At 33.2% G+C, this 26,199-nt stretch overlaps 2 protein-coding genes and 1 long non-coding RNA gene across 4 annotated transcripts in view; all 3 read left to right on the top strand.

The window, feature by feature from the left end:
- The first annotated feature begins 219 nt into the window (after positions 1-219).
- Positions 220-3,168, top strand: LOC138328579 (uncharacterized). The gene is made up of 5 exons (XM_069275457.1): positions 220-359; positions 1,368-1,490; positions 1,652-1,735; positions 1,922-2,071; positions 2,532-3,168. Coding segments are annotated over exons 2-5 (327 nt in total). The 5' UTR covers positions 220-359; positions 1,368-1,488; the 3' UTR covers positions 2,623-3,168.
- A 1,513-nt stretch (positions 3,169-4,681) lies between these two features.
- Positions 4,682-7,114, top strand: LOC138328581 (uncharacterized). Its single transcript, XR_011209228.1, has 4 exons — positions 4,682-4,792; positions 5,401-5,498; positions 5,793-5,846; positions 7,076-7,114. It is a non-coding gene; the product is annotated as an uncharacterized lncRNA (long non-coding RNA).
- Positions 7,115-25,608: 18,494 nt separating this feature from the next.
- Positions 25,609-26,199, top strand: part of LOC138328578 (uncharacterized) — a 35,818-nt gene continuing 35,227 nt past the window's right edge. For both annotated transcript variants that reach the window (XR_011209227.1, XM_069275456.1), the window contains exons 1-2: positions 25,609-25,862; positions 26,024-26,131. Coding sequence is in view for 1 of the 2 variants with exons in the window: in XM_069275456.1 (XP_069131557.1) it covers positions 25,855-25,862; positions 26,024-26,131 (116 nt within the window). In the remaining variant the exon portion in view is untranslated. The remainder of the gene's footprint in view (positions 25,863-26,023; positions 26,132-26,199) is intronic.

Consider the following 26,199-nt stretch of genomic DNA (forward strand, 5'->3'; position numbering starts at 1 on the left):
TTAATAAAGCGTTACACTTGTTTTCCCCGATTCCATATTTTCATTTATTTGTACTTGCATGCATCATGTCGAACAATAAAGAAGACATATATAGCAATACATATTCTTTCGTTTGTCCAACCTTATATTTTTGATATTTGTAGGTTGTAATTTTAATTAATATGTTATTGAAGAAATGCGTCAAATTAACACTTGTAATCATGTTATCATTTCAGCAATAGTAATTCCGAAATTTACAGCGTAATAGCTGATGATTATGCAGATGATGCAGACTTCACAGTCCTGGGATTTATTTCGGATGGATATAAGGAAAGATTGGAAACAGTAATAGCTTTTAAGGATCAGATTAGCTGGTATAGGTAATGGTTTTTACATTGATTCAGGGCAGCCTTTTTGAGACAAAATATTCAAAAGTTGAAGTTTAATGGAACTAGCATATTATTCTCAAATTACCGACACAGCACCCCGGGAAATTTCCTTCCGTATTTTTCTTTAATACGTATATAACAATTACATATAATGTAAGAAAAAATATTTGCATGTGTGGTCGTATATGAACTATGGATGACTAATTGTATGATAAATTGTACATGTTGTTTTGAGAATATAAAAATTACCTTTCCTAACACAGGGACCTTGGAATACCCATTTTGAGTCAAACTAGAATGTCCATATATTAGATAATGACTGTACCAGAAAACAGGGATATGATACTATTAAATGGTGTATAAAAAGAGTGAATCACTCTACAACGCGGAGTATCATTTCAAATAGTTCTAAAACACTGGTTACCATCATTGACATGTCGAGTATTTACCTTTTTAATTCACCCTACGCGCCCGTTTTAACAAGTATCGTCCACAATCAGGTCTTGCAAACTGACTTTTGTTATAATCCTATTCTCATCCTATTCCAAATTGCTCAAACGGTCAATGTTCTTTCTTATTGTGTGTTATCAAAATGACAACCATGATTATGTAGCTTCTGACAATGTTTAAAAGAAATTCTTATTTTCTATATTGTTGTCGTTGTATGTGCTAAAAGTAACATATGTATATCCGTCTGTCACATTACATGGTTTCTTCTTTTTTAAATAATGATATTATTTTACAGTTAATTACGAGATACGGGATCAAAATAATTCCGTACGATGCCTATTCACTTAAACCCATTCCCATTCCATTTTGGTAACTTTCTTACAATTACCAATGGTTACATTTTTACAATCTGAAAAAAATATGAAAGGCAGATATTAGAGTTGTTTCATGCTTGCAAATTATTGCGTAACAAAACACGTCGAAGTAATATTTGAGAGTTTTAGTTGTTGCAAAGTAGCTTAATTTTATAAAGCATGATTTATTTTACAGTATCTACGAGCAATTCATTAGGCAGTGTTGCAATGAGGAGAAAATTATAGCTCAGATCATACAACTACTACGAGAGGACCCACAAAGAGACGTCACTATCTTCTGTCGAGACAACTTGAAAATGTAAGTAAAATTTCTAGTTTGCGCAAGTATCTACGCAAAATCAGCGAATGAGAATAAAACTTATGATAAGATAACATAGAAGAAAAGAACAAATAAAATAATTGTAAGAAGCATTTAAATTATTAAAACTGAAAATGCTAATATGGTAAGATCTTTTTCAGGCATTTTGGAAATATAATACCACGATGGAAATTTCTATCTGCGACACAACAGATGATCTTGAAAGAGTGCGGAGACTTGGAAAGGTGAAAGTGGACAAAATATTTTCATATTTCAATAAAGAATGAAGACGAAATAAAAAGGCAATACATATTATGTAATGGGTTTTCATTCCTTCAGAAACGAAATGATATAAACGGACTTAGTTATATCTAAAAATACATTGCAATGTTTTGTTGATTGTCATCAAAATGCAATTGTTTTATTTGCAGTTTTGACAACCCATGTCTCAAAGGTTATTCCATTATCGAACAGCTGTTTGGAAGTGAAGACGAAATCAAACGAATCAAAGTTAATGCTGACGTCCCCGTGCCAAAGAAATGGATATACACTAAAGACAGAACTTCAAAGTGGATCAGACAGTAAGATGTTTTATACTTACTATACATATATTACTAATACATGTACTCATTTTTTAATTTAAAAATGCTGTGTGACCTTTTCTTATAGTCATTTCCCGATTCAGTAGATACAGATTAATCATAAATAAAAAAAAGTTTGTTATGAACATTTCAATCTCCTTGCACCATCGTCCTGGTCATATGAGATATGACGCATTATGTATTGTAATATGAAATGACATTGCTTTATATCGCATTGATAACGAATGGTTCGCAAATTAGCCATACTGCCAGTTCTATTTGTATAGCCTGTATACATTTTCGTTAAATTGCAACGATTTTTTCATTGTGAAGTATGAAATTATAAAATAGGTATGTATTAAAAAATTGCATATTAAAATTATGTTTATTAACATATTACATCACATATCAAAAATAATTAACTAACAATCGAGGCTAACATATCAAATGTTATTTTCAGAACGTTATCTGAGGTTCAAACCAGCTGTATTCAAATGACTGCCACTATCCAGGGTACCGTATTAAATATGGGCGAAATTAGAAAAGAGTAAGTGCATTTCATTTTATTTTGCAGGTACAATGTAGAATATAATGCTTGTAGTTTTTATGACTTTCGTTTCTGATATTTCTTTCATTCATCTTTTCGTCTGTTCATGAAAAACTCCTTTCTCAAGATAATCATTTTACAAACTGAAGATTATATTGGTCCTTTGATTTGCAAATGTTATTCGAGATCAACTGAAACAAATAGGCCATGAATATTATGTAAACTTCTTTGGTTCCTGTGTATATTTGTTTAAAGATCTAATGTTTTTTCCCTCCTAAAGACATAACTTAGACATTAAGCACTTGTTGACCAAGTAGTCGGTCAATATTAGTTATATGGTCAGTTACTGTGGTGACCCACTAACACTTTATAGGGTTTCAGTAAGTTTTGTTATGGTGCAATAAGGTAGCTGTCGCCTTCGCTTCAAAAGAAAAACACGTTCACTTCAACAAAATATACTATTTCATTACCGTTTAAAATATGTAATGCTTGTTTATGATTTTGTGTAAAAGTGACTTAAATCGTTTTGATATTTCAAATTACATGAAATGGTTTTTTTTCCTAAAAACGAGTTGCTTCCCTCCGCCAGTTTGAAAGTGGATGACGCGGTGAAAGCTAAACGTAAAAATTCAAGCGTTTTCTCAACTGTGATTATAAACAAATGGAGGGATTCGTACCTACAGATCAATCCTAAATTTACAATCAACTTAACTGCATAACGTATTAGTGATTATTTTCACTTGAGATGATCAAGGAGATTGCACTTTAAATGTTGAATGGATGTTTCCATGAATGCAATTATTTTAGCTTTTAATAAAAGTATTACAAAGAATAAATTCATAAAACGCACTTTGAGTTGCTTATAACATATCGACAAAATATGTGACAATGGATGTAATGTTTCAGTTTAAACATACGTACCGAGTGTCAAAGATTCATCCGTATGGCCTTATGATGTTTGAAAATAATAGGTACACCCACCATTTGTTGATTTCAATGTGTACATCATCCAGTGTCCATTTAATGTCATCTGAAAGAGGTTAGAAGAATAACATTCTAAATTGTTTAAATTGACAACGGGCAAACCATCTGACAAACTCCCTTTATGCTGAGCGCTAAGCAGAAGCAGAAAACTACCACTTTTTACGGATTATGATGCCTTCGGGCATATGTAGGTAATTCATAGGTGAAAGATTAAGCAAACAATGCAAAAAAAACACAATTTAATGTAAACGAAAGTATCCCTGTTTACATTAATTTTGTACAAGGTGTAGTATTCTATATGTACAGAACTCGAATATGTGAGAACTCATTTTTGTTCATAAATTACTGCAAATTATTTAAAAGAATTTACTTTCTATAACAAGTCTGACATTCTGTATGAATTGCAATAACCTAGTATGTACTAGGTCAGGGATTCGAGTAGATACTCCATAGGGAAAGTGTTTTCAAAAACACTGCTTGTTTACATTAATGATTATATCTGTAAATATATTGTCCTCAGAAACTTCATCACACATGCCACACACCATATTGCTTAGGAACTTGGTGCAATCGTTCACAAACTCACAGTGAATCCAAAAACAAAGTTGTTCAGGTTAACACAATAAATATGTTCCAATGTTGTCATAAAATATTTGGGTTCGTTTAACTACATTTATGTTTTGTAAACAAACGAAGATTGTGTTTATCATATTTCCGATAAATGTGGTTGTATTAGTACTAAGTATAATTTCGTTACACAATTTTGGTAGTGGATATATTGAAAGGTATCAAATAGAAAAAAAAAAGAACTTTATTCAACGTTTTATTTCTTCGGCTGTAGCAACAATTTTCAGTGATTTCTTAATAAAGCATTAGTTCACAATAGTGAAATAAAGTTAAGGAAACGCCACGTGTCACAAAACATTTAATTATATACCTATTCTCTAAATCAGAGTCTAATAATAACTTCAATAACTTATCATTACAACGAATTACTGTTCTAGACTTTGTTTACCTCTCAATTTTAGTGAAAATCAAACTCTCGGACCAGAATGTACAGGAAGATGAGACGTGTTCAATGAATCAAACTATGCCTATATTGATGTTTATCTCAAAGAGGATGACAGAAAAGGAATACGAGAAACAGCTGCACACGAATGGGATAAAAGCGACAAGGAAACACGAGTTCGGTAGGCTACATATCTTATTTGAGTCAATCGAGATCAACATGCATGATTTTTTTTGTCGATATAATACAAAAACTTCATTCCAATGAATCATAAATAAAACAAAAATGTGATTCATTACAGTAACCTCCAAATGGTCAATGCGACTTTCATGATTTTGAGATTAACTCAGATTTTTGATAACTGTTTTTACTATGAAATCATAAAATTTCGTGAAGATTAACTTCGTGGTGTTCGTTTCTTGGCCTGAAGCGACGAAAATACGTCACAACAGCACGAACTTGGACAGTTAAAATATAAGAAATCTTTTCAAATCAATCATAATCATATATCTATAATTTTGATATAATTGTTGTTTGTCCATGACCATACCTTAACTGAGAGTGACTAAACATTTAAATACCTTGTATATGCCATTACACCAAATTAAATTACAAAAAGTGTATCCCACGAAAATCGATCCCAACGAAAATAAATAGTTAGACTAGGGTATATGACAACAGAACACGCATGTGACCAAATTAGTTATCACAACTATAACCTAAGTATACATACTAGCATCAGATCATTTATTTCTGTAAGTTGTTCATTTCATCCTTCCTCTTCCTTAGAGAGTCAGAAAAGGTTTTTTAGACAGTCTGGCAACAAGCAAAAGAAATATGGCGAACTGGTAAAAAGCTTTACGTGTTGAGAGAGAATCGAAACGACAGTAAGTTTTGAACATATCTAGAATACAACGAACATTTCAGTAAAAAAACTTACATGTTTATGATATCTAACTAACAATCTTGTTCTGTAAAGCCATTTGGAGTAAGGCTAGCCATAATAGTGGTAGTTGGATGGCTTTTAGGTATTGCCCGGCTGCCAAATTCCTGGGGTTTTCAAAGCTCAAAACACATGTATATATGATGTTATTGATAAAGCAACATAGTAATTCCTATAACACATGATATAATAACCATATGCTGTTTATATTTATATTTGCATTTTCAAACATTCTCAGTAACATCAAAACGCATGTGTCGGAGTTAGAAGAACGAATCGACGAGATACAGAGGTAAGGCTTTGTTTAGGTCTCAAGAAGCATATTTTGTCTTGTTTTCTCAACGAAATGTATCGCTTTCAAGAAGCAATGAATTGTGTGATATCACTAAGCCAATATTGCGAAATCTTGTATATGAAAATCTTGTATATGAAAAACTAATTATACCTGTTATGGATTGATATTGACTACTAGAATTGTATGTCATTCATAAAAACGTTAAATAATGTGGTGCCAACATAACGTACTGCTTAAGACAATGTACGCACAGTGAGTAAACTGGGTAGAAAAGGATTCTAAAGGGCGATTTCTGGAAATTGCATGCGGTTGTTAATTTGAATTTCTTTCACAGCCCTAGAAAGCCACCCCGTTGGCTCTGAATTAAAACAAAGCAAAATAATAAATAATAACCATACAACCAACATCGGTGTACTGTCTCATGTTTGAGTACATTTACGTTTATGCCCAGTGATTGATACAATCCGCAGTCTCCATACCGCACTTGTGTAAAATCAAATTTTACGAAATATATATCCTTGCCCTAGTGTCAAGAGCTATCTCATACAAATTCTTTAGCATTTCTAAAATTCCTTTTGAAAAGCTGTATATCAAATTCTGCTTTAGACGTAAATAACATTATTAAATTTTTCAAGAGACTTGAAACATGTAACCGTGAAGTAGAGGAATGAATCATATGCTGTAAACGTGGAAAATTGCGCTAATTACACGAAGGTCGCTTGATAGCGAAAGTTTCTCTCGTGCGTAATATTTTGTATGTGTATGAACTGTTGTTAAAAGTATTAAGGAATATTTATCTTGAAAATAACAAATCGCAAAATTAAGTATTTACGAAGATATCCAAGTTTACAGTATGAAAACACAATAAAACTGATTTAATGATTTGATATTGCATCTTTAAAGACAAAACAAAACACATTTTTAATTAATCTGACTCTCTCGAACCATATGTCGTTAATTCATCCGTCATGACTTTGTCATGAAATGCAACACATTGTATCTGCATAATCGAATCAAGGGACTCATATATGTTAAAAGTATTCTTTGTTTTTCATATCAAGGTGGGGTTCATACTTATGTTTGTGCATTTTCAAAGCATAAACTTACGAACGTAATGGCTATTTACAAAGGTCATATCTTGTAATATTAATAGTCTTTTCACATTTCTATAATCAAACAAACAACATCTACAATGATTACTGAGAAACATCCTTTATTTTTTCCAGGAGTAATGCTGCAGAACAAGTGTTTTGGAGTTAGAAAAAACGGATTCATGTTTTACAAAGGTAGGTTTGCTGCTACTTTATTTAAAGCAGTTTATGTAGTATATAAATGCAAATATCAATAAAATAATGCCGATGTTTATATTCCGTCTTTGGCATATTGACATGTTTGATAGCTTCCTTGTTTGGTATGTATCGAGCGATTTCAAACGTCGATTTTTCCTCGACAAAATATGACGTTAAGCTGTCTAAAACCACATTGACATCACGATCAAATACTTACCCGGTGATAATCAAAGACGGAATAATACAAGCCCTTTTGTGTCGTCTACTAAAATAAAGAAGGGCTATATTTGTCATTTCAAACAATACATTGACCTTTACTGATCACGTGTACCGCTGCATAGTTTACAATAAAGTGTCGTCTTGATTGTGATGAGGAGTGTCAATATCCTGATTTTTTTTCCATTTGCAATACGTATCCATTACCAAATCGAAATCTAGAAAAAAATATTACATCATTGTCTTTGTTTATAATAATTACTAAATGCTATTTATTCCATGCCTAACATATATATGTCTCTATATATAGCAAACTTAAACAGTTCGAAGAAAAGGAGAAAGAGTACGTTGAAAAGATTGTCCAAACACAAATGTAAGTAAATATCTTCAAGAGGTCATTACGGCCACCGTTTGTATTATATAAAATATTTCGTGGATGCTGATTAAATGAATAACCACGATTTGCATACGACGTCCGTCGTCATGATACGTCGATTTACTCAATACAACGAAATACATACATTTGTAGTAACACTTATTGACCATATTCTAGAATAGCCACACACCACTTTCATATTAATCATTATATATTTTAATGTTTCGCCAATTGAATTCAACTTTCAACTGTTATAAAGTCATTCAAATTTATAACCGTTAATACACCATCACTTCCTAAACAAAATAAGATATAAAACAAAACAAAAAAATAACCTGAAATTATCGCTGTCTCCATAGTTGACTATCACAGCGCATGTTGACAAACCTGTCTATAGGTCTCCTTAGCTTAAGATTTTTCTTAAATATTGTAATGCATTTTCCAAGCGTGCAAATTTAAATTATAGTAATGTTCATGGAAAATAGGGCGCCCAGTAGGACGTAAGAAGTAGGAATTGCACCTGCTACCACCTTAAGCGTGATCGTATAAGGCTATTAAAGTTTAAGGACTATAATAACAGTTTTTCAAACGTCTCCCTAAAAAATCACCATCAATTTTTGATCTATCGGTTGAGCACCTCATTCCTGTTAGGAAGGTTGTTCTGTCTCCTGGTCGAGACTTACAAGTCAATTTAGCTTTTCTACGCTGTACCTGGAGTTTGCCCACTGACTTTGTGCGACGAATGGTTGGCCACAAAACCATAGACAAACAAAGAACACTTTAATGATCTCGCTGTATCATCCTTGCATCTATTCACACATCTTGCAAGGTCAACAAATTCCACATGTGTATGACGTCCCTGCTTGATAGACCATTGCCATACAATATAACCTTGAAACCAAACCAAGTCGACACAGCACTGCGGAATATAACCTTTATTAGTTAGATATTGATTTAATTAAGATGATTTTGCACTTATACTCGGATGATGTTGCACTCAATGTACGCCATTGGATGTTAGATGTTTCGATGTTATTGCACAAAAGTCCATGTGATTTTATGGAGCATGACATTCACCTTATTTATTCGCTTTCTTCCCAGACACAATCAGACAAGAAGTGGTCAGCATCGTTATTATACAATCATTAATCAGGGTACAAACACTAAAACATACTAGTTTCATCGGATTTCAAATGCAGTGGAGAATATTTACATTAAGATCTCTTTGCTCTTGAAATATAAAAATCTAAAATACGAGTAGTATACAAAGTACGACTATTAGGGAGCTGTTTTTTATAAGAAATACTAGCACACATATGAAGTTATCTATTATATATTATAATAAATAAACTTATTTAGCATTAATAAAAATAGATAGGATTGCTATTATGGTAACTGATGATATTTTGTGTAACAGTTGAGAACACCCGCGACATATCCTGACAGGTCACGAACCCAGTTATTAGATACACAATAATCTGAGTACGGTAATTAATCTGACTTTGACTTGATTACTTGGCATAAAGTACATTGATATCATAACACAATCGCACTTCGGGACGGTTTAGGCTTATGGACACGAATGTACGGATTAATTGTAGGGTCACACTGTATATTTGCCAAACGAAGACACTGTAGTAGGGAAAACACGACGAGTGTTGGAGGTCAGGCAACCTGAGGCTAAGGCCATGGGCAATCTGTTGAGCGACTGGCACTTACTGGAAAAGGAATTGTGTCAAGATGGAAGTGAAATGTCTTGATAACATAGGATAGTTGATCATCAAGGAGCAACATAACCTTCATGATACAACAAATTGAGCGAACCTGTCTAGGAAAGCGAATGAAAAGATTTAACAACATTGACAAACGAATTACTGCTTGCAAGTGTAGGAAATTGTATTTAATAGAAAATGTTAGTACACTGAATACAACTATCAACTCCCATTATTTCTTATCAACTCAATTGTCATTGTTTGTTCCAAACACTAGATTAAGCAAAATAGCTCTTGAAAATAACCTTTTACACGCACCGTAAACTCCTGCTATCACCGACCCTAGTGATCCTAACCAGACCGCTAAAGTTATCAGTGAACTTAATTAGGAGTTGTACACGGACAACGAAATGGTACAGGACGCTTTAGAGGAACTCGTATGCTGAAAAAAGATTGTGAATGGCTTCATGATGACGTCTACGTGAAAACTCGATTGCTCGCTCATTGATTACTTTAGTAATAGTTACAATGCAAATGAACGATAGTTGTAATCGATTGTCAGTGTTCATTTGCAACAGAAAACACTATATTGTTCTAAATCAATAAACCGTATTAGTACATTTCATTATTGCTTATAAGTAATTTCTGTTTTGAATGAATTTTATCACTTTTTGGCGGAAATGTTGGGATATTCATGATTTTATCTTTTAAATTCAGTCAATGAAGTCCCTTCAATTTGAATTTTTTTAATACAACAATTACGAGTGCCGATTTTATTGATTTAGAATTTACCATAAGGCAATTTATGGTTTTTCATAGGTCTATTAAATTTTCGCGTTCACTCACAACGTCTTTATACAATTATATTCGATGATCAAATTAGTGCACTAAACAAAGCCATTCAAACCTATGTAAATGAATGAGTATTTTATCATCTATAAGATGGAATTTAAGTTATTGCCTGCGACAGCAAGGAAATACAAGGTACGATGACATTCAGCACAAGAGGCACTGACATGCTCCTAACTGGAAATGGATTCTTATGTTGTTCAGAATGAGTAACCAGGTATATGTACATTTAAAAAGTTGCCAATAAAATAAACTTAGACATTGACAGTTTTTAAAATAGTACAGCACATTATAAATACACCACATTTCGAAATATCTTCTGACCTTAGTTGTGTGTGTCTAGTTTCTTTTTTATGAATTTTGATTACATTATTGTTGATCCATAGTGATGGATTTGACTTATTCGTCTGATAAGGCGAAACTGATCTGTTTTTAGACTACGCTGTTACTGAATTCTTTTAAATACGAAAGTAAAAATGGGACATTTCCATTACCGTATTAGTTCATAAGTTTATAATTAGACCCTACCTCATAGTTATGTACGAAGAAACGTATCCTTATAACAACATGATTTAGCACACATTAACAAAACTCTTTTACCCTCTTACCGCATTCAATCAATACTCCTTGGACTTTATGGAATCGCATGTCTGTTGGTAAGCATTGGTTTTCCCACAGAATGTCACCACGGATAGGCCGAAATTAAACGGATGAACAAACTCAGCAACTCGACGCAATAAGGAAGACATGCGTTCCGGTATTGTTTCCAAATGTCCAGCGCGGTAAGCAATTTTAGACTATTCCTTTGGAAGAAACGATATTAATATTGATTAAGGACTATGACAAAACTTGATCTCTGTACATTTTGAAGTTTCTATGGCCATGAATGTGTATCTAAATAAAATCTATATATGGAATTGAACGTAATTATGCACAAATGTATCAAAGTAACTAAAAGAAAATTTATTTTTTTTATACCCTTAAGTAAACAGTAATGAGTGAATGCATTTTTTAAATATTTCTATCGGCTATGTCTTCATTCACAACTACAACGTAGTGGATATTCACTATTTATAAGTCGCGCACACATGCATATTTGTAGGTAATTGTGATGCAGTCTAATTAATATCATACAGATAATGCTAGCATGTAAAATGAAGGGAGATGTTGACGATACTGAATGACTAATGATGGTGCTATAAATTTATTTACTTAAGGCAAAAACGAATGACAAATATCTTTACTACTTATCGCAATGATCGTGGTGCTTTATGTTTTGGAACAGATATTTCTTTATGCCATGGAATGAAGAACAGAGTTTGGAACACCCTTCTTGAACAAAAGCTGGTTGGGATGACTAAATGATGTAGGCAATAAGATCGCCTAATTTGTCATACGAAAGGACAAAGCAGATACATCTTGGGTAAGCAGCAGTTGCTCTTCAAAGCACGGACAATCCACAAAAAGCATTATTCAGAGAAGATATTGCAATGGGAACTGAGGACGTTAGTGCAAGCGGTGAACACCAACCGCAGTCAATGGAAGAACTAGTAACTGGACATAAGGACAACGGAAAAAGCAGTGATCAACCGCCAAATCCCACCGACAACGTAGAAACTGGAACGGAAAACAATGAACCAAACAACCATCAACTGCCCAAATTCAGAGAAAACCAAGAAGCTAAAATTGAAGACAGCAGGACAAGCGACGATCATTATGCCCTAAACGAAAGGATGACGTCTATTCGGTCGGATCGCCAGGAAGTGTCTACTTCGCAGACTGATGGTCGTCCGTTATCTCCAACAGAACACGAATCGAGCAGAATGCAACGACAATTCACTAAGGATCCCAGTAATGCATTGCCAGCTGAGGTTGATTTACCAAATGAAATAACAAATACATCTGGACGGATAACCAAAGTCTCATTTTCCTTACTCGACAAAACTTCAATATTTGCCAAAATTGTGTCAAGCAATGTTGGTTTATGAGAAAATACAAACCCCGCCATTGCACATTGATACCGAGCTTGAAGTTGGTACAGATATAAAACACTGATTTTTACAAAAACTACACAGCAAAGGGGAAACGTGTTGGGTTTCTTAGTGTGGCCAGCGTTGTTTCTTCACAAAGGTGGTCCATTGTTGTGCAAAGGTATTGTACAACCTTTGCCGGAAAAGAAATAATCCGTCTTGTCATGATGACAAATGTTTATAAGAACATGTACAAAATGAATATATTCACCAGCGGCTCTTCAAATTGATATAAAATTCTATTTTAGATATCACTTTGTGGGATACAGTTCCACATTATTGAACTAAGAGCTGATCATTTAGTCATGGTCATGACTGGAAATGGTTTAAACAATGATATATGATGTAGAAATTTATGAACGATATTTATCTTTTGAAAAATATTTTGAAAGTACAGTAGAATGCTACCACTTTTGATTTGCCGAGGATTTAAACACTGATAAAGTGTTGTCATTCCCTTATAATCTCGTGGATTTTTTTTTCTTTTTTGTTGTTGTTGTGGGTTTGTCATTTGTTTATGTCATATACGCAACTTGATTTCGATTATAAACACTATTGGTAAAACACATGAAGATTTTATATCATTTGAATTTGTGGTAATCATGTACCTTTAAACATTATGACGACCCTTTGTTTGTTGTGATACTAATTTTAGATTTTCATAAACATGCAAGTAGACAAATTTAGTGTTCTACACAATTTGTGAAAAGCACAATTATTATTACTTTTTTGTGTTAAGATGTTTTTGAAAGCAGTATTTGTGTGCTTTATCTATCAGGTAAACAAGGAATGTTCTGTGTTATTTTGATGACCATCATGTTTTTGTTTCACAAATGCATTTCAACATTTATCTATTAAAACCTAAATTATAATAGATAATTTATTTTTTAATTGACGCCATTCAAATATCGAAATTACTCCTCACCACCTGTTAAAACTTCTATACAACAACGAAATTATTAGACACAACTGCATATATCTTTTAATCAGCTATTTTTAACGGTCGTTACAGTTATAAAATTAAATGCTAACCATGTGTGTTTTTTTTTCGAATTTCTGTAAAGTTTTACGATTTATCAAATATGTCACCTTTCATTAATCGTTACAACGATAGGTTAAAGTCTAGTATCAAATATGTCACCTTTCATTAATCGTTACAACGATAGGTTAAAGTCTAGTCCCTTGTGATTATAATTATTAATATTTTTCATTTTATGAATGACGGTTTGTTGCGCCCTTTAAAGGTGTAAGAGTTTCGCTATTTTTTATGCTGCATGATTCGATACGTAATTTGTGTTTATCAATTAAAATGGTTTTTAAAGCTAGATAAATCATGTATACAAAAAAAAGAAGATTCGCACATATTTGCCAATCTTAAGAACTAGAGATCATGTGCTTACATGTGTGTATGTTTTGTACATGATTTTTACATATATTTTTGCTTGAATTTGGAAGACTATAGGTTTGTGTCGTGTCCGCTCGTCCGACAGACCATTTCTAAAATACATTGTGTGTCGGTCGACCTGTTGGTGTCATATGTGTTGCGTAACAAAACCAGGTCACAATACATGAAGGACGTAAATTAATATTTTTGAAAATTAACATAAAACCTCATGAAAATGAACGCTAGTTCTTTTTGCGAACCAAGCATGTTGTGTGTTTTAAAATCTTACCAGTATTTAAATTATATGTGCCGTAACTGGGCGACAATTTTGTGATGTTATTTTTGCTTATGAATTAAGCTGTAAAACTCATTGAAATGGACAGACAAACATGCATGATGCCTTATAAACATTAGCTGCAACATAGAATGTATGCACTGTATTTTTCATGTTTTTATGTCTTATGCCTACAGTACTGCGCATGACAAGATGGACGGCAGGTGTTAGGTGAGCTCCTGTTGAATTTTATTGAATTAGTGGAATTTAACATTTTTTTGTTTCCGTAATGTGGAAAATTGAACTTCTCAATGTCTTTCGATATTCTTGCTGCTGAAATTTTATAATACAATGGGCGGACAACGACGGCGAAAGCAAAAGCAAAAATTAAGTAAAACTGAACAAACTGGACGTACAGGCCTGACCTCACCCAACAAAACGTGCGTAACGTGTACATGTACACCGGTGATGGCGACTTTGAATTCTCCACCTGTTATTACACAAGCTACGGACCAAACCGAACAACAGTCACAGGTACCAATGTTATCGCTTTCATCCCCAATATCCACATTGATAACTGGTCGCCCTATTTCAACCTTCTCACTCGTATCAACACCTATATGTATCCCGTCTAATACCTATGTATACCACATCAGAGGGACAGTCCCTACCCCTCCTGCAGTGCCTAATATCGCAATGCAAATGATATTCACATACTTTCAAATCATGAACAATAAAATGGAGAAAATGGAAGGTTTCATCATAGATAAATTGTCAAAACTTGACCTCCTCGAGCAAATGAATTAGAAAGTAGATAACATTGAAAAAAAAAACAATTATAAATGAATTAAAACAGGATATTGAAATGATCAAAGACAAAGTGAACAGACACGACACGGTAATAAACAAACTGGAAAATCACCACTACGAAATCGAGGAACGTGTACATACACTAGAAAATGTAAACAAACATTTGGAAGATGAAAGCATGCAGATCAAAGAGGATTTTCTGAAGTTACAAACACATACAATGAAATCAAATCTGATTTTTAATGGAATTTCAATGGACAACGGTGACAATAACGAAAACACAGAAATAGTTTTGAAACAATTCTTACAGAATGAGCTGGACATAAACACAGATTCATTGACATTCCAAAATGTTCACCGACTACGGCCACGGAGAGACAACAAGCCCCGCGGGATTATTGCACGCTTCACGCGCTACAGTGATCGCGAAAAGGTTCTTGAAGCGGTACCCAGAAAACTGAGAGACAAGATTTATATCTCAATCTTTCAGCAATATCCTAGTGAAATAGATGCCCACAGGTCTGCCTCATTCCCTAAATGAAAGAGGCAAAACGGAGGAATGAGAGAGTGAAACTCGTGTACAACACTATGTTCATCAAAGATGTCGCTTATGTGCCTCCTTACAACGATGAGCGTCGACCAGACAACATTCACCCGGACTCACGAGACACTCGTGCATGCGAACGTAACACAAGTGACCAGCACTAGGACAGGCACTCTGACAATTAACGTTGGGTACCTGAATGTGTGTGGACTTCAAATTAAACTCCTGAATCCGGATTTTGAGTCTCTAATATTACAATACCAGTATCAACAGATGGCGACCAATTACGTATACGTATACATACTGATAATGTAAAATGGGAACAAGCTAAAGTAAATATGTTTTCTGAAGCTATTCAGACAAAGCAGGACAGTCACCGTAATATAAAGAACACGTTAATTAGACTACAATCAATGTCTATTCAATATCCAATACAAAATCAGAATCATCTTAGCACGTCTCTTTTAGTACCAAATGATATCTATGACGGAGTGTTGTTTGTAAAGGCAGGTGTCACACGGAAACAGCTGTTTGATATCTGAACCAACCGTTATTAGTATATAGATATTACCAATTTAAAATCATAGTTTTTCTCTACTAATTTCGACATGCATTATGAATGAATTTAGAGTTCACATAGCGATACATAAAACATAGCTGAAATAAAACCCCACCAGGGCTGAATTGATTTTTGATTAAATAAAACATTGAAAACAACGTAAGATGTACAGGATGTGCTTGGTGACAAGAAACGCCATCCAGATAGCGACTGACTGAATGATAAAGTTACCTTTTCATTGCCTGGTTTAATGCCCCTCTTTGGATCATTTTATTACTGCGAGGGAAGTTACTTGTACCGAAACCATGTCGGTAGCATTGATGCTCTGGCTTCGCGTTTAGGTTTTAGAAACAATGGTGATCGATTATCTTATCAATACAACGAAAATATAATCTGAGTTTTCGATGCAAAATGTTAATAATAATTGAAGATATCGAAGACAAGTCGAGTCCTGGTTTCAAAAATGAGACACAACAATAAACAGGTTGTTGTATCGATGCATTCACAGAGTCACAGACATGAAACTTGCATTGTCATACTTATACACTCGCTATCACAAAATAACCTAGTAACTTAGGACTTGTTTTTATTGAATTAAACTGGTATTTCTATTTTCGAGTTGATAAAGAAAATAAACGTGATAATTCATAATAATAACATATGTTATGGTGTGATACCTAATATAAGATAAAATATCTAATGTCTTTTGCACAATTTTTATAGATTTGATTAAAATTTTACTACATTACGATTTCAAGTCGTCTTGGCTCTGCAATGAATTGATATGGATTTGTTATTGTTCATCAATCCAACTGCATAGCAAATATGTTTTTTAAGAAATCTACACCATAACTAAAATAGGTGATTTGATTTCTTAATTTAGTAAAATAAGTGATTCTTTATTATAAATATACCATTACGAGTATCTCTCCAGCACGCGAATGCTGTCATTTCTTAACCCTATTTTGTCAAAAGTTACCTGTCTGACAACGAAAGTACATCATTCCCTATAGCTTATCGTATATAGATTTATTGTATAATATAAAAACAGATGTATATCTATCAAATGTATGTCTATGATTACGTACATGTATCTTTTGACGTACTGATTATATTGACCAAGCTATTTGTGAAGCTGATGTTGAGACTCACACATTGACCCGCTCGGTCTTTATCTTTTACTAAAATAAATCATCTTTATTAATATATATTTTTTTTTTACCAATTGTTTTATTTTTATAAGTTTTCTAATATTCTCAAGCAGCAGTTTGGCGCTTTTGAACAGGACTTAGTGTAATTTCAAACCTTAAAGATTCGATTTCAATTTTAAACCCCTATATAGTCTTTATTTTCTGCTGGACGTCATCTAAAAATTAAAAAATACATATTACATGCTGGATCCTTTTTGCATTGTAAATAATGCTTTTTTCTTTGTATATATGTTTGTGTTTATACGCACTGTTTTGATAGTGAAATATTCAAGTCACCTCGATCAATTTGTTGTTCAGAATGTTAACAGTAATACAAATGATTTACTTATGAATTCTAACTATATGTCTCCTTGTCACACACCTTCGCTACGATTGTCATTCACCACTAATCCAGTATCAGGATTTATCCCTCACTCACTGCTTTGATATTTTATAATGGTTAAAATGAATTATATCCTTGGTATGGGAGCGGTGGTGGATGGCAATTCTCAAAACATTGGTATCTCTGACACCTCCCTGAACACATCTTTCGCGTATATAAAGTGTATTCTTTTCAGATTTTGCATCCTTCTATTATGTGGTGATATCCATCCAAATCCAGGCCCGAAACAAAACATTCAGCTAGAAAATATATCTTTATGTCACATAAATATATGCTCATTGCGTAACAAGCTCCATCCTTGAAGCCGAACACTCTGATTTTGACATATTATGCATATCCGAGACACACCTCGGTACCACCATATCCTATAACGATATTGCATTAGAGCATAATGGTCATGTATTAAGGAGGGATAGAGATAACAACGGTAGTGGTGTACTTATATACGCTAAACATAACATTGACATTAGAGGCAGGTTAGATCTTGAATGTAATAGTCTTGAACTGATATGGTCTGAAATCACAACACATAATAAAACTATTCTACTTCGCTATTTATATCGACCGCCTAATTCCTTAGTTAATTACTGGGACCTACTTGATAATGATATTAATAAAGTTATAGAAACACAAAAAGACGTTATTCTTGTAGGTGATAAAAATCAGGATATGTTAAATCTTACTCCTAATTCACATCTTCATGGACTTAGAAAATACCGTTTCTGAACCTACTAGGATTACTTCGTCTTCTTTCTATAAGTTCGATTTAAAATTTTAAATCAGGTAGGGCGTTAGAATTGTACCTGCTGCCCCTATTGCATGATCGTAAAAGGCAACTAAATTTAGGATCTTATCTTTTCTCTTCTTCCTAACTGACTTTATCTTTCCTAATGCCTCCCTTGGCACCGCCTCACTTTTGGCCTTGAGTTGAACGTTCGCCCCTGTGAGGAATGCTCTGGGTTCTGTCCCCTGGCCGAGACACAGCAAAGTCTATAAAAGTGGTAGTTTCTGCTCCTGCTTAGCGTTCAGCACACAGGGAGTGGGGACGACTGGTTCGTCCGTTGTCAGTATAATGTGAACGGGTGGGGTGTGTTGCTTGGTGTCTTCGGCAGCATGCTTCAGTGATATAGCACTCTAAAAAGGGCAACAGTTCCACTATACAAGAAGACACAACAGAATAATACCGCAGTCTCCCAAAACACGCACCTCGCAACAACATACACGCAACACACCGCATACATGGGAGGCCGTCCTTACATGACCATTGCAGTTAATAGGACGTTAATTAATCAAACAAACAAACAAACAAACTATACAAGAAGACACAACACGAACATACCGCAGTATTCCAGTACACTCACCTCGCACAACATACACGCAACAAACCGCATACATGGGAGGCCGTCCTTACATGACCATAGCTGTTAATAGGACGTTAATTAATCAAACAAACAAACAAACAAAAATCATTTTAAAAACATGCATACAAAAATACTCTCTTTTACATTAATAATACAGACTATGACGGGGCAAATGAATATCTCCGTTCTATTGATTGGGCTGTCGAACAACAAGGAAGTATTGATAATATGAATTCTATTTTAATTGATAAAATTCTAGCAGCTATTGACCTATTTGTACCTCATAAAACAGTAACTATCAGACCCAATGATAAAATTTGGATGAAAAATGATATACGAGTAATGATACGTAGAAGAAATCGTCAACATTCTAAAGTCAAATTATATAACACTCCTGCCTCATGGAACAAATTTAGAACCATTCGGAATCAGGTTATTTCTTCAATCCGTGATGCAAAAGAAAAATATCTATCTAAACTTCAGTCCTCTTTAATTGATAAATCTATACCGCCTGGTAAATGGTGGCGAATAGCGAAGTCAGTTATGAATCTTAATAACAAAAATGAAACCGACGCTCCACTGATTATTAATGGTGATATAAAACTACATCCTATCGACTAAGCTGAATCATACCATGAATATTTTACATCTATATCTGTTTCTAATAAGAATGTCGACGATTTACCTCCTGACAGTCCTCAGTCACAGCATAATTTTCCACTTTCGACATTACAGAACAAAACGTAATTGATCAACTTCATCTTCTCAACGCCAATAAACCTTCAGGCCCTGATACTATTCCTCCTCAATTCATAAAGGGTGTCTCTCAGTCAATTATAAAACCTCTTCATGTAATATTTAATAATTCTATATCATCTGATATGCTTCCTGGTGTGTGGAAAAATGCCAGTGTTACACCCATATATAAAGGTAAAGGCTTACGAAGTGATTCTTCTAATCATAGACCTATTTCTATGACTCCTATTTTTAGCAAAGTTTTGGAAAAAAATCTGTTCAAAAATCTTTTAACTATCTTTCCAGACATAACATAATCTCCAAACATCAATCAGGATTATGAAACAATTATAAAACATTTTTGATAATGGCAAAGAAACGAGAATTATATTTTGTGATATAAGCAAAGCTTGTGATCGTGTCTGGCATGATAATTTAATATATAAGCCTACAAAATATGGAAATGAAGGTAATATATTGACATGGTTTTCATCCTATTTGAAGAATATGAGACAATGAGTGGTCTTTGATGGATGCAAATCTACTTTTAAATCCATACAGGCGGGGGTACCACAGGGATCTGTCCTGTTACCATATCGCTTTCTATCGTATATTAATGATATTGGTGATGATATTTTCTTCTTATGTTAAATTGTTTGCTGACGATAATTCCTTAATAAGTCTCATTGAAGGAAATAGACAGGAATCTGCCGAAATTCTTAATAACGATATGAGAAAAATATCTTTGTGGGCTAAAAAATGGGACATACTTTTTAATCCTGATAAAACTGTATCTCTTCTTTTCTCAAGGCGAGTTGACTCTCAAATATTAATTACTGATTTATTTTTTAACAATACAAAAATTAATAATGTTACCAATCATAAGCACTTAGGAGTATATTTCAATTCAACGGCAAATTGGTCTACCCATATAGATTGTATCTATGAGAAAGCATACAAAAGAATAAACATACTCAGATTACTGAAATTCAAACTTGATAGAAAATCACTTCAAACTATTTATACTTCCTTTATTCGATCCCATTCTCGAGTATTCTAATATAGTATGGTCTAATTGCAACCAATCTGAGTGTGATATTTTGGAGTCAATTCAGCTTGAAGCAGCACGCATTATAACTGGTTTAAGAAGGGGAACAAGTCACGCTATACTTTATAGAGAATCTGGCCTAGTACCACTTATTAAACGAAGACATCTACATCGAAATATAACTTTTTTAATATATTTAATAAAGATTGCCCTTCTCATATTTATGAGTTATTACAACCCTCTGTAAATATCAGTGATAATTACAATTTCCGACATAATAGATTATTTAATGTTCCTGCTGCTAGAACCCAGTTATATAAAAACAGCTACTTCTCATCTACAGTATTATGACCGAGTGGAACGAACCATCCTGTCCATTTCCTACAATGTCATCTGTTAGATCCATCAAAAGTGTTACAGTAAATACATATATCTTTGAGAGCTCAATGTTCCGATATTTTCAAATATAATTGTGATCGTATGTCAAATATCTTATTATGTCTGTTTTGCTAATAACCTTTATACGGATCTCTTTAATTCTTAGCTCAGTGACAGTCCAGCCTGCCTACACTATATTCTATACTGTCCGTTAAACGTCGGCCCGACGGCTCCTTTTTAATTCTATCGTGGAACTTAACAATAATATACTACTGGCAACACAAACATTTTTGCAATGCTCTGAAAGACACGGTATTAACATAGATAAAGCTATATTGGACAAAGTTCCGTGCTTTTTCAGTGATACCAATAGATTTCGCTGAATTTTGTTGAACAGATTTCGTTGAATATCTTGTAAAAGCATTTTTTTTCTATGTGTAATGATATAAACTAGAAGACATTTTTTTTATATATGATGTCTATCAATATTTAGCTTGATGATCATCATCATTAAATAAATATAGCAATTCAGATTATTTATGTATATATATATATTGATTTGTATGTACTGTTAACATGTAAGGAGAGGACGTGTATAGGCGTGTTGCCTGTTGACCAATTCCGATTGTCTTTAACATCCGACAATAAAATATTCTGAAATAAAATAAGTGATGGATTATCGTCGATAAGTTGACACGTATTTAGAATACTTAAAATAATTTTTATTAACGATACGAGTTTTTCTGCGAGCCTTCCAATTGGCCAACGAAATGTGGGTTTTTTTTTTCTAATACTTTTTTCATAAATATGTTGATACACAAATGCCACCTATCTATCTAATTACCAATTCAAAAACAGTTTACATTTTTCTGCTATTCTAATTTCGCATGCATTATAAATGACTGTAGACTTCAAATGTGATAATCAAATATAGCTGAATTATATCTCTGCCATGGCTGAATTGATTTTTTAAAAGTAAATAAAAACATTGACAACAAGGTTACATGTACAGGTTGCACATGGTGACCAGTAATGTCATCTAAATAGCGACAGGTTCCGTTTTTATTGTCTGGTTTAACTTCCCTCTTTGCATCATTTCATTCCTGCGATGAAGGTTGCCTACAACAAAATCATGTCGGTAGCATTGATACTTTCTCAGTTAGGTGTTCGAAACAGGGATGATCAGTTTTTATATCAATATAACGAGATATAACTTCAATTTTATTCTTGATTCCAAAATGGAGACACCGCACAATTATGTTGTTGCATCGATGACTTGATAGAGTCACAGCTAGACCTGACATAACACACTGGCTGTTGTTAGTTATAATTACAATTAGTACAGACTGTTGTGTAACAAGAAAGTCTTATTTTTTCTATAGGAATATCGCCTACATGTAACTATCTTTATATTTTAGCTACGAATCATTCTTTTAAATTATGTTTGTTGAATCTCCAAGCAACTCCTAAGTCATTCATTTGTGTTTATTATTCTTTATTTGTTACTAAAAATTCAAAGAATTGTTGTCTGCTTTAGAGGAAGCTACAGTACGTAAGTCCCTACGGATATCGTTTTCATGAACAATGTGATCTGTACAGTACACATTTGACCACGTATCTAATTAAAGAGACAGTGTCAAAAGTTTCCTTTGTAAACAAAGAACCCCCAAACATCTGTATCATATCTTCATGGTCCAGTTTCATTAACTTTAAGGAATTCTGAAACTTAAAATTCTCCATATGAAAAAATTACTGAAGTTAAGGTGTCTTTCTTAAAATCTTTAGTTATCTTTATCAAGTTAAAAATATAAAAATTGACATCCCGAAAAAATTCCTTGGCACTATATATATCCTACATGGAATGAAGTACTGATTGCTCATGACCCAAAGACAAAATAAATTATTTAATATCATTTTTTGTGTAATACTATTTATACACGATTAAACGCTAATTATTGTTCAAATGATGAATATCATTTATGCTCTGTCGGCGGTTGAGCATCTTTAAGTTGAGGAATTCCTTTAAATTAAGGAATGTTCATGAAACTGGGTCCTGGATAATGTTTTGGAATATTTTGAAGAGATCCCAAAGTAGCTAGAAGTGCTGTCCGTGGATCGCCGTAATCAGGACAACCTCAGCGCGGCCCGCGTCCGTGGTAATTTACCGCACTTGCTATCTATATTTATCAAAATTAATATAGTTATATCACGAGTTATCTACGTTTACACAAATCGACAGAGATACCTTTGGCCACAGATAACGGTTCTGCTTGTTGTACATGTACCCTGCAAAGCATATCTTTTTACCTACGCTATATTCATAAACATTCATGTGTACTACATATGTGTAGAAGAATCTATTTATAGATTAGCGATTTCTCCGAAATACGCCCGATTTATTCGATAAAATTGTCAAGGTGACATATTGTAAACGACATAAGGTTTGCTTCCGACAAATGAAGAAACCAGGAAGACACATATTATGCTCGCTTGATAATAAAACCAGGAAAATAAGGTAAGATTAAGGGAGGTAACATATTTCTAATATTTTAATGAATATAGTTATTTATTAGCATTTCAACGAGTGATTTCAACAACCATCTATAGCTTGTACCATGTCGACTTAGGATCATTGTAAATACACTGAGTAAACAGCTGTTAATTGTTTAAAATGAGTTTGAGATTATTTTAGATGAAATTTGTTCATTAAAATTGTAAATCAAATGTAATAAATTATATTTATTCTGATACAGCTTCCTTGTTCAGTCATGTTGTATACAAGTAATGAAAGACAGACTTTTGTAGCAAATTCTTTCATCCATACTGAAAATGTAACTCGAAAATGGTTAATGGACACTGTTATGATGTGTTGTTGATGTTTAAGGATGGATTCCTTTTTAGAAAATATGACAAAATATCGATATTTTGTTTGTACTTTCGGTTTACCATGTACACTACGTAATGTAATCAAATGCTGTTATAAGGGAGATAACTCGTATAAAAGAAGTAACAATGTAACTTTATGGTCTTCGTGAAGTGACGGGAAGTAATTCTGACCGGCAAGTTTGTATTGCATATACAAAATAAAACTAAGAGAGCAGCAAACAGGTTTTATGTTCATAAGTAGTTAAAAGGAAAATATTGAAAGGCGGCTAAACGTTATGTATAAGAAAATAATACAAATGTGTCATATATTTTCCTAATAAAGTTGCAATGCGTAGCATTAAAGTTTAAAGAATTTATCTTTATAAAAGAATTACAAACTGTATAGTAAAGACGACTCTAAAACTACATAGTATTATTTAGAAAATTGATCGAACTATACAAATCATGAAATAATGATAAACATGTACAATCACAGCAAAAAGTTCTCGGCCTCGGAGCATGCAATGCATGCTATCGTGTTACTACTTTGGGTACTAAATAGGTGATCATCTTATGGTTAAAATCCATTATGAAACTTTTATACGTAAGACAATTTCAGATATTCATATCTTATAAAAGAAATTGAGCATACTCGGTTTCGGTTGATACACATGCAGGTAGAATGCTGTTTACATTGTGTTTGGGCGATCATTTATACGCTCGATGTTGATCTCCAAAGGCCAAATTCATGATACTGTTGTAATTATAATTTACAAAGTGTAATTTATAGACATGTAAAATTATCCAGGAAAAGAGGTAGATCTTTTTAGAGTAAATAAAAGTGTGTGTGTGTATGTGTGTGAGAGAGAGAGAGAGAGTGAGTGAGAGCATGCATATATGTGCGTTATGGTTTGCTATTAATGGTTAATATATGTTTTTATGGATGTCTCATAACGTACAATTTGATGTTTTTAATGATTGTGAATGAGTGCATATGCAAGTGTTTGTTTATTAGTGTCCATATATATATATATATACTGTGTAAAATGTTCGAAAATAAAAAATAATAAAAAAAAAGATTAAATAAAAGTGTCCGGTAATGGAATACAATGAACTATTTTACCATTGAACAAATACAATTTAGGAATTCCAGGCACTGTAAAGTATAGTTTGATATAATTTCCCGAGTCATCTTAACCAATTTAAAATCCTGAGCTCATTGACATAACATTTAATATACTTGGCATTGATGTCACTATTTTTTTTTTAAATTTCATCTTTGTGTGAAAGAAATTTTGTTTGCAAACTGTGTGAATCCACGTTAATGTTCATAATGAACTTTCCAGCTACTTTCCAATATGAACTTCCAAAATTGTTTTACGTGTTAAAGTTTCATTTAAACAATACAATGATCACCTAAACAACAATAAGTAAAAAAACGCGCTCGTCTACACATTTAGTCCCCAAAGTAATAACACGATCGCCTGCATTGCATGCTCCGAGGCCGAGAACGCATTGCTGTGATTGTACTTGATACAATAAAATATGTTTACACGTTCGATTCCATTGATTTTCCAAGAGATATTTTTCAAATCAATACGCAAGTACACGATTCGGTCAAAAATGGGCTTACGTCTGCTAGTTTGATTGTTGTCTAAATACACATTTCTATGTTCCAGAAAGTGGGTTGTTACCTTGTGAACTGTAAATGCTATTGATACTGAATATACATGGAACTTTAAAAAAAAAGTTCAAAAAAAAAAAAAAAAAAAAATTACGCAAGGTCAACGTTTCTATTGTGACGTCACGATAACGTAAGATTTCCGTGTCATTCACATATTTGTTTTCATAGTGGTATTAAACACAAAAATCAGCCAATCAGAAAGCCAGATTTAGTATGAAAACAAAGAAGAATTCATTATATGTATATATTATTGTTTTATTTGTAGATATACAAAGATAAAAGGAAGATACAGGCCACCATGTCCGGGTATGATTTTTCATTTTATTTTGCTTCGTTTTGTCTTTACTCGTTAACAAATTGATATCACCCATTTTCGTAACTTAATTAAGTTAAAACCTAAATAACAAAAGATATATAGATGAGAATGACAGGGTTTTTTTTTCTTTCTTATACTTAATCCCAACCAGATTTCTTGGATATATCCGAGGACAGCCGTCTATTCAACAGGAACAACATATGCATGTGCACTCTTCTCATAACGCCAGGACAGGGTCAGTCATGCACGATCCTATGAAGTACGTATTATTTTAATCTAAATATTATGCACCGGGGATAGTTATATCTATATATATAAGACCACGCT

The sequence above is a fragment of the Argopecten irradians genome, chromosome 7 (genome assembly GCF_041381155.1).
Source record: "Argopecten irradians isolate NY chromosome 7, Ai_NY, whole genome shotgun sequence".
NCBI classification, from domain to species: domain Eukaryota; kingdom Metazoa; phylum Mollusca; class Bivalvia; order Pectinida; family Pectinidae; genus Argopecten; species Argopecten irradians.